Below are 14,430 nucleotides of genomic sequence, written 5' to 3' on the forward strand. Positions count from 1 at the left end.
TGTTCATCACAGCACTATTTACAATAGCAAAGAGATGGAAACAACCTAAATGCCCATCAACAGAAGAATGGATAACCAAACTATGGTACATACACACAATGGAATACTATGCAACAATAAAGAATAATGTAGAATCTGCAAAACACCACAGAACATGAATTAATTTAGAGAACATTATGCTGAGTGAAATAAGTTAATCACAGAAGGACAAATACTGTATTAGTTCCTTATTGTAAAAAGTGAAGGAAAGGTTTATACATGGAAGGAAATTTTCTTTGTTGGTTACAAGGGATGGAGAGGACGGGACAAAACACTGGTAGATAGAGACAAGTATTGATTTGGATGAAGGGAATGGCAATGTTCCAAATGTGAGTGATCAACATGGTAACACAGAGAAAGAGGAAGACATAGAGAGGTACACAGGAGGTACAGAAAACAAAGATGAACCCTTTTGCATGTACAGTACTGCATTACCAGTGACGGCAAGCATTGATGTATGAAGGATAGATGGCTGGACAGGCTGAATGATCAGATATGTGTAGGCAGGGGGAGTGTGCTCATGACCATGAATAGCGTTAGCAGACAATATTTCTACATGTTTATTTGTATTTGTTGTAAGAATGTCCCAATGTATGGTAGTGCTGACAAGAGGCCAGGGTACCTTCTTGGCCACAGCCAGCTACCTGGAGGGAGCGAGTGGCTGGACCCGTGAGCTCAGGGTTGTGGTCCCAAGAGACATCAAGCTCAACTGGCATAACATAATACACAAAAACACTGTTCTACATCCTACTTTGATAAGTAGTGACTGGGGTCTTAAAAGCTTGCAAGCAGCCATCTAGATGCAACAATGAGTCTCTCCTCATCCAAAGCAAAGAATGAAGAAAACCAAAGATACATGGAAACAGTAAGTCCAACAAATTAGTAGACCATATGACTGTCAGCCTATATAACCATGGGACCAGAAGAACTAGATGGTGCCCAGCTACCACTGGCAACCATTCAGAGGGGGATCGGTGAAGGAGATTCTCAATATAGTGGGAGAACAATGTGGAACAAAACTCAAAATCATTTAAAAAAAAAAAAGAGAGAGCCCAGGTTTGCTGGTCTGGTAGAATCTGGTGAGACCCCTGAGACTATGGTCCCTAGTAACCCTTCAGTTCTGGAACTAAGCTCACTCCTATGGCATCCACCCAAACATTAGACAGGCAAATGGGGTAAACATTTACATCAGGTAGATACACTCATCAGAGTGATCAATCATGGGAAAACAGAAAGGTAGTGTTTGCACAGGGAGAGAGCTGGAGGTTGGGACCAGAGTGCATGGGAGAGAAGGACACAGGGAAGAGGTAACCTTGGGAAGGAAGTGGGAAGAGAGTTGTTACATTGTGGGGAATTGCAGGCAATGTCCTGAGATAAAATGTGTATGAACTGCTGTATGGAAAATGAATTTGCTCTGTAAACTTTCACCCAAATCACAATAACAAAAATATTTTAAAGTTCTAATAGATGAAAAAATATGTGAACAAATATAAAACTACTAATATTCTTCTATGGACTAACCATCACTTTAACTCTCTACTGAGATATGCAGACGATACAACTTGGCTTGCTGAAAGTGAGGATGACTTAAGGCACCTACTGATGAAGGTTGAAGAATACAGTCTGCAGTATGGATTACATCTCAAAATAAAGAAAACAAAAATCCTCACAACTGGACCAATGAGCAGCATCACAATAAATGGAGAGAAGATTGAGGTTGTCAAAGAATTCACGTTGCTTGGTTCTACAATCGATGCCAACGGAAGCAGCAGTCAGGACATTAGACGACGTGTAGCACTGGGAAAGTCAACTGCGAAGGAACTGTTTCAAGTGCTGAGAAGCAAGGATATCTCCTTGAGGACTAAGGTGCACCTGACACAAGCCATGATATTTCCAATTGCCTCATATGCATGTGAGAGCTGGACAATGAATAAGGAAGACTGAAGAAGAGTTGATGCTTTTGAGTTGTGGTGCTGGCAAAGAATGCTGAAAGTACCATGGACTGCTAAAAGAACTAACAGATCTGTCCTGGAGGAAGTGCAGCCAGAATGCTCCTTGGAAGCAAGAATGGCCAGACTTCGTCTCACCTATTTTGGTCATGTTGTAAGGAGGGACCATTCCCTGGAGAAGGATGTCATGCTTGGTAGGGTGGAGGGTCGACGAAAGAGGGGGAGGCCTTCAACGAGATGGATTGATACGGTGGCTGCGATGATGGGCTCAAGTACAGCAGGGATTGTGGGGCTGGTGCGGGATCGGGCAGTGTTTCGTTCTGCTGTGCATGGGGTCACTATGGGTTGGAAACGACTCGACGGCACTTAACAACAACAACAACAACTGGCTAAACATGTTCAATGGAGGTTTAAGTAAAAATTGGTTTTCCCATGTGAGTTTAACTTTATATCTGCCTCTTCTCAAACAGACTTATAACGTATTATTCCTTGCAACAACCCTTATGAGAATTTTAGTGCAAAAACAGTAAGTAAGTAACATCAAAAATAGAAGATTTATACTAAGTCAAAATAGTCATACAGCCAAAAACAGATTACCCTATTTCCTCAATTATTAGATGCATAGTTTCAATCTTTCTGAAATTAAGATGTCTTAAAATCTCTATCTGAAGAAATGTGTCAACCACCAGGCACAGATGTTATACATACTAACCGCTTCATGTTACTTCTTTGAGTTACCTGCATTGGCAACATACTCTCCACTGACTTTTAATTTAAATTTGAAAACTCTATAATCATTCTAAGAAATAGCTTCAAGAATCTTCAATAAACTTGAAAAAGTAACCATGTATGCAGAAAATATCTTGTTACATGCTTCTTGTTGTAGTTGTAATATGCCCTCGAGTTGGACCCAACTCATAGTGACCCCTCCTTGGGTTTCCCAGGCGGTATCACTATGGAAGTAGATTGTCCAACCTTCCTTCTGAGGAGTGGCTGGTGGGTTTGAACCAACAGCCCTTTGCTTAACAGTCAAGTGCCTTAGGAAATACGCTACCAGAGCTCCTACATGCTAGGCAATATAATTAAAGACAGCAGATATGGCCAAATCTCTCAGAATAGATCAGAAATTTTTCACATCAGTGGTATAGTGCCTAAGGCATTTGACTGCTAACCAGAAGTCTGGCAGTTCAAACCCACCAGCCACTCCTAGGAAGGAAGGTTGGGGAATCTACTTCCATAGTGATACCGCCTTGGAAACCCAAGGAGGGGTCGCTATGAGTTGGGTTCGACTTGGTGGCAGTGTGTTTGGTTTTTGGTTTACAAGAGTGATTTGAGCAATTCGTACACCAAGAAGTTATCATCACTGTAGCACCTAAAAGCTTCACAATAATGTCTAAGAGAAGGTATTTAACTTCTAAGGATATTTAACTCAATTAAGGAAAAAACAAAATTACAAATTTAATAGTAAGAAGTGCAGTAAAAAACAACCAAGTCTTCAATATGCTTCATAATAATATTCAATCCTAAAGTAAAAAAAATTAGTACCAACGAAATAGTATGTCATCATGATACCTAACCACCAATAGCAGAAAGTGATTGATAAAACAAACAAAAAAAATCTTTACCTTTTAAATGTGAAAAAAAGCTTAGACTAAGCTGAAGTGAAAAAAAAGCAATATAACTAAAAATATATTAAAGTTTAACAAATCAGTGTACATTTAATGTAATGTTCCCTTTTCCCCATCTAAAGAAAATCAGTTATTAAATAAATGATGAGTCTCAATCATTTGGCACATTTGAACACAGTAAATACATATTATACCAAGCTGTTAATGTATTTAATTTACATTTCAGGAGGTATGTTTGCACCCAGGATACATTTCTCAAAATAACCAATGGTTGGAAAAATGAGTTCCTACTCATCCAACATTTTACCATAAAAGGCTCTATCCTTGCTCCAATTCAACTGAAATAATTTGCTAATACATACACAAATTTATCAAATCAGAGATCAATGAAAAGTAAAAGAGCTAGTGAATAGTTAATTTAATAGTAACCAGATTAACACTCAATAAACTCTTCAAGCTAGGTGAAATGAAAGATCAAAAGCCAACAAGGTAAAATTTAAGAAATGTAAAAGTTCTGTTCTGAGGTTAATAATAATAATAAAAACACACAAAAAAAAGGATAGAATGGAAAGGCAATCATTTGAGAAAAAATTTGAAAACATTAGCATTATCTTGCACTGTGTTTTTAAATGTGTGCTTCTTTAGAAAAATGAAGGTACTCTCCTGGTTGTCTTTGCTTATGAGGATACTAAACAGCTCCAGCCCTAAAGTTAGTTCTGAGTACCATCCAACAAAGCAAATAGACAAACTTACTGAAAGGAGATTAAGATTTTCATCATCTTATTTATTTAAGAAACATACAGTATTTATTATGCTCCTTAAAAACATTCTAAGCAATTCAAAAGCTGTTGTATCAGAAATGGACACAGAAGTTACAAATGTTTTAACTTGAAGGTAAGGGAAATATGATAGCTCTTGTCAAATATCTAAGACTACTGTTGTGGACAATGTAGCCAATTAATTCATGCCATTACATGAAATAAAACAAACAAGAATGCCAGATTTGGGCTCTACAGAAAAACTGGTAACTGTCCAACAACAGAATTTCTCTACAAGACTAATGTAAGGATTAATAAGAAAATATATATAAAAGAACTTTGTTTTCTGTAAATTACCATATAAACTATGAGAATTGACTTCCTTGCAGTAAAGCTGTTCCTTCTCAGTAGAAATATTTATAAAGAGGTTGATCATGGACTTTGGAGTACTACTGTTTTTGTTATGTGCCCTCGAGCCGGACCCGAGTCATAGTGACGCTTCTTTGGGTTTCTGAGGCAATATCACTACAGAAGTAGATTGCCCAACCTTCCTTCCGAGGAGTGGCTGGTGGGTTTGAACCACCAGCCTTCCGGTTAGCAGCCAAGTGCTTTAGGCACTACGCTACCAGGAGTACTGTTGTTATGCCATCGAGTCAGCCCCGACTCAGCAACCCCTCCTTGGGTTTCCAAGGCAGTATCACTATGGAAGTAGATTGCCTCATCTTCATTCCGGGGAGTGGCTGGTGGGTTTGAACCGCCAGCCTTCTGGTTAGCAGTCAAGTGCCTTAGCCACCATGCTACCAGCCATTACTTAATTCTTAACCTTGCCACTTATACTAAGTACACAACTTGAGCAAAGTTTTCCTCTCTCTCTGGGCTTCACTTTCTTTGTTTTTAATGATGATAAAAGAATCTGCTTTGCAGGGTTGTTTTGAGCATTTAATGGGATAGTGTATGTAAATACTTAGCATAATGCTGACACAGTCAATAAATTGTATTTCTAATGAATCATTATCATCATGCTATGGAACAAATTCCTACAGTGACTATAAAACTATGTGATATGATGTGGTATGATTATGTGGCTCTGTTATACAGCTGAATGAGTGTATGACTCTATGAACCTATCAACTTACAACAATCCAAATGCAGTACGTATGCTGTTTTTGTTTGGGTAATTTAAAAAATGTGTTTTTATGATTTGACAAGAAAAATATCCTAAAAATCTAAACAAAGCATCCAGGTCAGTAAAATATCAAGAGCAAAAGTAATGTAATGGGAAAAATATGAAGTTACTGAGGGGGAAAAAACACCAAACCCACTGCGCTTGTGTAGATTCTGAACTCACAGGGACTCTATTGGACAGAGAAGAACTGCCTACAGGGTTTCTAAGGCTATAAATCTTTACAGAACCAGACTGCAATATCTTTCTCCTTTTCCTGTGGAATAGCTGATGCATTTGAACAGCCGACCTTTTGGTTAGCAGCCAAGCATTTTAACCATTGCATCAGGAAAAAGACTAAAGAAACAGTACACTCAATAGAAATTATTCTTAACAAGAAACTTCACTGAAGAAGATGAGAAGGTATATACTAAAGGGGAAAACCCAATTCCACTTTCCACAAGTATGTGACTGGTTACATTTATGAAAAATATCAGCAATACGTTGTTGTTATGTGCCATTGAGTCGGGCCCGACTCATAGCGACCCCTCCTTGGGTTTCCAAGGCAGTATCACTACGGAAGTAGATTGCCCAACCTTCATTCCGAGGAGTGACTGGTGGGTTTGAACCGCCGACTTCTGGTTAGCAGTCAAGCGCTTTAGGCACTAGCTACCAGAGCTCCTATCAGCAATATAAGGGCAGCTAAATACAATGTAAACATCTGGTGCATAAAGCAATTTAAAAAGCAAATTTCAGAGAACTAAGAACAACAGTCTTAGAATATTGCAGATTCTAATTACATCGAACAGAATTTCTTCTTTAATACATGTACTCCATGGATTAACAAACATGGAAATCCTGTTCCAATCTACCTTCTTATTGCACTTTGCCAGTCATAGTCACTCTTCTTTTAAAGGGAGATACTCTCAAAAGGAGTATTTTGCCTATTTTCAGGGATATGTCAAGGAAATATAATTATTTTAAAGGCAAAGACCATAAAATAAAAAATAGTTACTATGCAGATCAAATCTGAAAAGCTTCCTAATAATTGACTAATGACCAGAGGCTACAACCCATCTTCCACAAATGACCACTGCTCAAAAGTGAGAATATAATTACCATCAACAAATATTATGCTTATTATTACAATAGTACAGAGCTCTGGTAGCATAGTGCCTAAGGCACTTGACTGCTAATCAGAAGACTGGCAGTTCAAACCCACCAGCCACTCCTCGAAAGGAAGATGGGGCAATCTGCTTCCATAGTGATACTGCCTTGAAAATCCAAGGAGGGGTCGCTATGAGTCGGGTCCGACTAGATGGCACATAACAACAACAACAACATGACAATAGTAAATAATGAAACAAATTAAAAGTAGATGAAAAATTGTGTGGAGCTTTGAGGACCATTTTGGGGGATTTGATCTATGATAAATGTCAAGTATTACAATTAGTACAATACTGAAAATCAGAAAACAAGTACAGTTGTTAAATAATTATATAACCAATGAGAACTTTACTGAATTTTTAAATCTCAATTTCTGTCCTAAATTCTTACAAGAACCTAGAATCCAAGTGAACTAAGGGAGCTTATTCCACAGGCAAGTATTTCATCAATGTCTCAAATGATTTTGAGCACAGTTTTAAATGAATGTATACAATAATTAAGTTAAAAATCAGAACTATCAACAATATCAACTACTAAGTTTTAAATGGCTTATTAAATACTGGAAATAAGCTGAGGGTTCAAATTCGTTTTCATTAATGTTTACTTGTTGCTTGAAAGTCAACTTGATCATGTAATCAGAGCCAGAGAAACAGGAGGGAGGGAAAAAAAAACTCAGCTGATGAGTTAAGACAAAGCAAAAAGAAGAATCACAGTCCTTCAATAACAAATGATACTACACTTTGTCACACAGACTATGATAACGTTACTATGAAGTTACTATTTTTAATCACAGCCATTAAGTCATTACTACTAGCAATTAAATTCCCAAAACAAGCAAAAAACTCAAAACGTCCCTTCAACAAAAAAATCAGCTACTCAAAAATCACTTTAGTTGTCCTACATATCAAACGCCAACAAAATTCTATTGCGTGGCTTTCAGAAATCAAAAAGTCTATATCCATCTTAAATGCAAACTGTTCTCACTTTATATCAAACAAATTTTCCTGCAAGTAAAGAAATGGACACCTGATAGCAGGTAGAAATCACAACCATTTGCAATCAAGTTGGGATACGGGTCTTAGTAATGAAGGGAAGAGGGCAAATTATATGTTCAAAATGAAAGACCCCAAGGTGGAAGAAAGAAAAACAAAGATACATAGTTCCATAAACAAAGGAAGAAGTTAGGTTGGAGAAAAGGCAACCTAAAATTTCTTTGAGTCAAGAACTAGCCCACAGAAGGCCTGTCTCAAAAGATAAACAAAACAGCTGCTCGTAGGAACTTTCAAGCGTACAAGAAGGAAAACATTCCTTTGTACCCACAGGAATCAACCCCCACCCCCACCACCACCCCTGACCACTACCACGCTATTACTGAATCGGTCAAGATACGGCGTTTGTCCCGGAAAGCGTAAAAGAGGAGGGAAGAAAGGCCTGTTGGAGCCTAGGATACTTGAGACCTAGGGAGGTACACCTTAGGCTGGAGGAAGGAGAGGTGGAGAGGGCAAGCTCCTCACCGTGATTATCTTTCTGCCCGATATTATGAGTGCGGATGAGAGAGGACAATCTCCTCACATCCCCCTTGAAGACGCACTCGTGCACCGGGTAGTGTGCGGGACAACTACCTCCTTCTGTGACGACAGCAATGGGATTGGTGCCCGCTAGAGCAGCCGGGGACTGAGAGGCGGTAGTCACGGAGGAATTGTGCAGCGGCAAAGCCGGGGCTCCGGGGGGATTGGAGGAGGCCGGAGATGCCTTCAACTGCAGCCGATGGTGATGGTTACTGAAGATCTTATGACAGGCTTTGCCTCCCTTGCCGCTGCCGCCTGTGCCAATCCTGCATCTAGTAAAGGTGCCGCCGAGGGCAGCCGCCGCTTCCTCATCCCCTGGCTCCAGTAGGTCCCCCTCTTCTTCTTTGCTGGGCTTGTGATCCCTCCGCAAAGAGCGAATCTTCTCCCCGGTCATAGCCTCCACCAGGGGCAGGGGGGGTTTCCGGGAGGATCACCGCCGGGGATGAAGCTGGCGCTGCGGCGGCACAAGACGATTAGAGCGGCGGCCAGGAGCCTCCAGCGCAGCATGAACTCCCAGAGCGTCCCCTAGCCTGGGACAAACGCATCTCCTAGAGGAAAAAGAGCTGGCTCTCGCCTAGGCACGAAGGGACGCGCGCTCGCTGGGGGGAGCTAGAGCTCCAGATGCCCCCGGCACGAGATCTCAGTTCTTGCAGCCGACGCCAGCACAGCTTCACACCGAAAAACAGGCCACGGCCATCTTCTCCTAGCTCCTATCGCGAGAACTCCCTCGAGAGTGAAGAGGGAGGAAACAACGCGATAAGTGAGCTGCTCGGCTCCACACTCTCCTAGCTTCTATTCCCAGATAGTAACTGAGCGCAGGCCCATCTCAGGCAGCGTGCTTCCACTGTAAGCTGGAGTCTCCGTTCTGGATGACAGTTTAAGGTCCAAGACCCAACCCTCCTGGATCTCGAGTTTCTTGTGGGCGGTCTGAAGCCTTGGCCTGCCTTGGGGATGTCAGGTACATGCGCTCAACAGTGACTTAAACTCCCAGGCCTTTGGGCCTTGGGTGCAGAATGACGCAACTGCTCGCAGGATGTGATGTCACTGAAATACATAGCACACCCATTCAGTAAATACTCACTAAGCATCTATTGTGTGCCCTACACTGAGCTAGATTTATAAAAATGCCGCAGCTAATTCCAAGGAGTCAGTAGAGGAAAGACAATTGGCACAGTATTTAACTGTGCCAGGAATGAAGTTGAGCCAAAACAAACCAAGTTGCTAAATTGCACGCAAAAAAAAGAGAAGAGGGGTAAATTTTAGTGTTGGGGTGTCAGAAAAGTCATTATAGAAGAGTTGAGGAGTTGACCTTGGAAAATGGTAGGCTGTTCAGCTGAATGGGGTCAGAAGGGCACTCAAGATATTCTTGAATGAAAGAGCGTGTGCTCAAGGAAGGTAAATAACTGTGTAACTGGACTATCACTGGACCACTTCATGGTGCCGTGCAGTGAATTACTTGTTTCCTCTTTTCTAGCCTAGTCTTTAAACTCCCTCCAGATTATTGGGTGGTTATTGTTATGTGCCGTGGAATCTGACTGGACTCATAGCGACCCCTCCTTGGGTTTCCGAGGCAGTGTCACTACGGAAGTAGATTGCCCCATCTTCCTTTGGAGGAGTGGCTGGTGGGTTTGAACCGCCAGCCTTCTGGTTAGCAGTCAAGTGTCTTTTAGGCACTAAGCTACCAGAGCTCCTGATTATTGGGTGGGACCATGCAAATAAGGTGTGTGGGACTCTGATGTTGGGATTGGTTAGTCTTGTCACTCTGCCAGAATTAAAATGAGCCCTCCTAGAAGCAGAGGGGGAACTCTGGTGTTGTAGTCCCTAAGGCATTTGACTGCTAACCAGATGGCTGGCAGTCAACCCACCAGCCATTCCTGGGAAGGAAGGTTGGACAATCTACATTGGGCAATCTATTTCAGTAGTGATACCACCTCAGAAACCCAAGGAGGGGTCGCTATGACTCACATCTGAGTGGGCAGTGAGTTTGGTTTTTTGTTTTTAGAAGCAGAGGGGGGATCTCACTGCCATCAAGAGAGAAGAGCTGGAGGTGAAGTGGAGCCAGTCCTTGGACCTGAGATCCCTGCGCTGGATTGCCTTAACTAAGAGACACCACTGGGGAAAGAAGGTGGTAGGGGAACCAAGAGCATGAGACAGAGCAGCAGGCTTACCTGGCCTATAGAGGCAGAGGCCAGGAAAAGAGGCCAAGGGCCAGAGAGGCACGTCTGAGGGCACAGCACAGGGAAGATGTCCTCATTGAAGAGTTGTGTCCTGAGCATATTTCTGAACCTGAATTGTATAGCCTATTACTTCCCAATATATCCCATAATTGTATTGTCTGTGAGTTCTGTGTGGCACGGCAATAAATTATCGAACCCAGCATAGAAATAATGAATACCGTGGGAGGGATGTTAGTGTCTAACTTATAGGAATAAGCCTTGGGCTGCTGATGGTGATTCTGTCTTCCTCTTGTGAAGTTAGAGAGGTCAGAAGATGCCACCTTCATGTCCTTTTTGCACATGGCCAACCTCAAACCAGTATTAGATTCTAAAGAAACATAGAGATGATATCCATAAAGCCTTGACAGTAACAAAAGCTGGAGGAAGTCGGGGAGAGAGGGAGTTTAGCAAAATGTCCCTAGGTCTTCACCCATTTGTTTCTCAAGACTCATTTACTTAAATAAAAATCATTTATTTTTTAAGCAAACTTTATCCCTCCCTGGGGGGGGACAATAATCTATGGGAACTGGTCTGCCTTCATCCTTCCCTGTCATTTATGTTTTTATCTCCCATCTTCTTCCTAACTTATTCAAATCAATCTATCTTGTTTGCTTTCTTGGGGAGAGGGGGTCCAATTATGTTCCACCAGTACCAAATCAGCACCTAAAACGAACCAGAAAGCAAAAGTGATTGAACACGTATATACAATTTTTTATTCTTCCACAGTGTGTAATATTCATTGTTAACTCTAACCCAGGAAGGAGCTCTGGTGGCCCTGTAGTTAAATCATTGGACTACTAACCAAAAGCTTGGCAGTTCAGATCCACCAGCCCCTCAATAAGGGAAACATAAGGCCTTCTGCTTAGATAAAGATTTACAGCCTTGGAAACACTATGGGACACTTCTACTCTGTCCTATAGGCATTCTATGAGTAGGAATCAACTCTGGCAATGGGTTTGGTTTTTTGATTTTAAAACAAGCAGTATGCTTGGCTCTTTATATGCTGTATAATTATAGCATGATATTTGGGAATCATTAGAGCACAGCATGTGACAGGAAAATTAGTGGCAAATGAGACTTCTAAAGGAAGTCAGGGTGTAGATCACAAAGAGCAACTGTTGGAAGCTTATATATGCTAGGTAATAGTAGTTTGCAGTAGATTTCAAACACTCACATTTAATCACCTTAAGGAGTAATCAACCCATGTCCCAAATATGTGAGATTTTGCCAGTCTTTCCAGTTTCACTTCTCACCCCATTGCCAAATTCACTGTTCATTCTAAATAAAGCAAACTTAGCTTATCCCCTCTCATGACTCTATGCCTTTGCATATACTGTTCCCTGCGTCCAGAACTCATTTCCATTTCATCCACCTAAATAACTCCTTCAGTCTGTAAAGGGTCAGTTCAAATATTATCTCTTCTTAGCACAAGGGTTTTTAACTTGATGTAGAATTCAGAGGTCCAAGAAATTACATCAGACTAAACCTCTAAATGAAATTTAGTGCATCCTTCTATTATGAAAACAGGCCACAAACCACAACAGTATTAGCAATACCTATGACTGCAACCAAAAGAAACCACAGAATATTCATGTACATTTGAGATAGTTCAAAATATTATTTACAGTCATCAATAGATCAACGTTATGTTAAGAATTATGCCCATTGCTAGATCTCATTCTTCAATATTAATAAAGCACAAATATTACTAATTACAAACTTTTTTTTAATATTCTGAAAACTATTTCAATACTTTAGGCTTCTTTTGTAATCCAAAGTATTTTATACACTTAAAAAGATTCTTCTGAAAATGGGTCCCTAGACTTCACTACACTGCCACTAGAGTCATGGCACCAAAAACAAAAACAAACTTAAACTCTTCCTTAGGAATCTTTAGTGACACCAGCCCCTCCCTCCCCATCTCTACCCAACAGCCACCAGGCTGGATTAGGTGTCCTTCCTTCACCTTCTTTCTGATTTCCCGTTATGAATTTTACATATCTTCCTGACATTCTTGTCTCTCTCCTCGATTAATACCTTGAGTTCTCTGAGGCCTGGAAATACGCTTCTGTTGTATCCCCAATACCAACCAAGCACACTTCCTTACAGATAAAACCAAAACCAAACTCACTGCCATTGAGTCAAGTCCAATTCACAGTGACCCCTCCTTGTGTTTCCAAGGCAGTATCTCTACAGAGGTAGATTGCCCGTTCTTCCTTCTGAGGAGTGGCAGGTAGGTTTGAACCACCAGCCTTCTGTTTAGCAATCAAATGCCTTAGGCACTACGCCACCAGAGCTCCCTCCTTATAGTGAATGCTTAATATTAATAATAAATAGTCATTGAATTAATCTATCAATTAGGACATAAAACCCCAAAGTATCTACAATGTATCAAGGTAACTGTATATTTAGTGATGAGACACTAAGTAAATTTAATAATTCTAATCTGATGACACTGAAACTATTCTTCTCTTAGATTCTTATGTGAGGTCCAACAGAAGACATATTTTTGACAATTTTTTTTCATTTATAAGTAACAGTAAATTTCACTGAATTTGGCTTAAAGGCACTTACTGACTTACCTAATGGAAATGTGCTGAAAGAGATCTTCAAGAGCAGCTCCTCACAGACTCCATCTTAGTTTCTCCATGAATCTCTATGTGTTTCTCCTGGTTGAAGTGTCTTCCTCAACATGGCTTCCCTCAAGTATACAAAAGCCAGAGATAACAGGGGTCATTTGGGTAACAAGGGCCGTGTGTTTCCTCCTTCAGGCGGGGGAAGGGGGGGGCGGGACCGACCCTGTAACCACAGAAATAAGGAGCTTGGCATGGATAAAATATCCAAGCCCCAAGAAAATACTGATTGGCTCTGGCTGGGTTACCTGAACTATCCCTGTGAGTGCCCTGATCAGTTTTGTCCAATCAGGACTCATCTCTAAGCCAGAGGTGGGGCCAATGCCTCCAAACTTCAAAAACATTTCATAATGGAAGAGGGGTAAGGAAGGCATTGTGGAGACACATACAAGAAAGGTTCTAAAAAATACTGGATTCAGAGATTTAAAGAGTGATACTTGTGGGTGGGGGGAGGCAACTTTCGTATTATACACTGTCATGGATTAAATGAAATATGTGATTATCGATTATATCAATATATAATGATAAATAATTCATGGACAAAATATTTACTTTTTATTCAATGTCACATAAATAGCATCTAATTAAGCAACAGCTGAACAGTTGGATAATAATGGATAATATTCTGGAGTTCTGCAGATAAATATGTCTTACCTCACTTACCTCACTGTGTAAGAATCCAGATAATGTCTGATTTGCCTTTAATAGCAGAAAGAAATAACTTCTGATAAACTGGTGTCTCTTAAAATTTTCTAATTGAGGATTTTATTGACTTATGTGTTCACTAGCACCCAACATTGACTTGTGGATTAAGCCTTATTTTAAAAATTTATGTTTCTGAATTTTAGAAGAAGCTAGACTATAGGAAAGATAGTATGACATATGAATTGGAAGGAGACTCATTAACAACCTGAAATATGTAAATGACACAACCTTGCTTGCTGAAAGTGAAGAAGACTTAAAACACTTACTGATGAAGATCAAAGACTACAGTATGGATTGCACTTCAATAAAGAAAATAAAGATCCTTACAGTTGGACCAATAAGCAACCTCATGATAAGTGGAGAAAATATTGAAATTGTCAAAGATTTCATTTTACTTGGATACACAATCTATGCCCATGGAAGCAGCAGTCAGGAAATCAAATGACATATTGCATTGGGCATATCTGCTGCAAAAGACCTCTTTAGCAGAAGGAGAGGACCAGGTTTGCTGGTCCAATAGAGCCTGGTGGAACCACTGAGACTATGGCCCCTGGCTGCCCTTCAGGTCTGGAATTGAACCCACACCTGTGGTTGCCAGCCAAACA

General features: G+C 40.6%; 1 protein-coding gene across 1 annotated transcript in view; it reads right to left on the minus strand.

Annotated features, from left to right (window-relative positions):
* The window catches only part of ANKRD13C (ankyrin repeat domain 13C), a 164,419-nt gene extending 155,754 nt beyond the window's left edge, over nucleotides 1–8,665 (minus strand). The window contains exon 1 of the mRNA XM_007948319.2: nucleotides 8,218–8,665. Coding sequence (XP_007946510.1) covers nucleotides 8,218–8,665 — 448 coding nt within the window. The remainder of the gene's footprint in view (nucleotides 1–8,217) is intronic.
* Nucleotides 8,666–14,430: the final 5,765 nt, after the last annotated feature.

This window comes from Orycteropus afer, unplaced genomic scaffold (assembly GCF_000298275.1).
Source record: "Orycteropus afer afer isolate SDZICR_OR568_19922 unplaced genomic scaffold, OryAfe1.0 scaffold00213, whole genome shotgun sequence".
NCBI lineage: Eukaryota > Metazoa > Chordata > Mammalia > Tubulidentata > Orycteropodidae > Orycteropus > Orycteropus afer.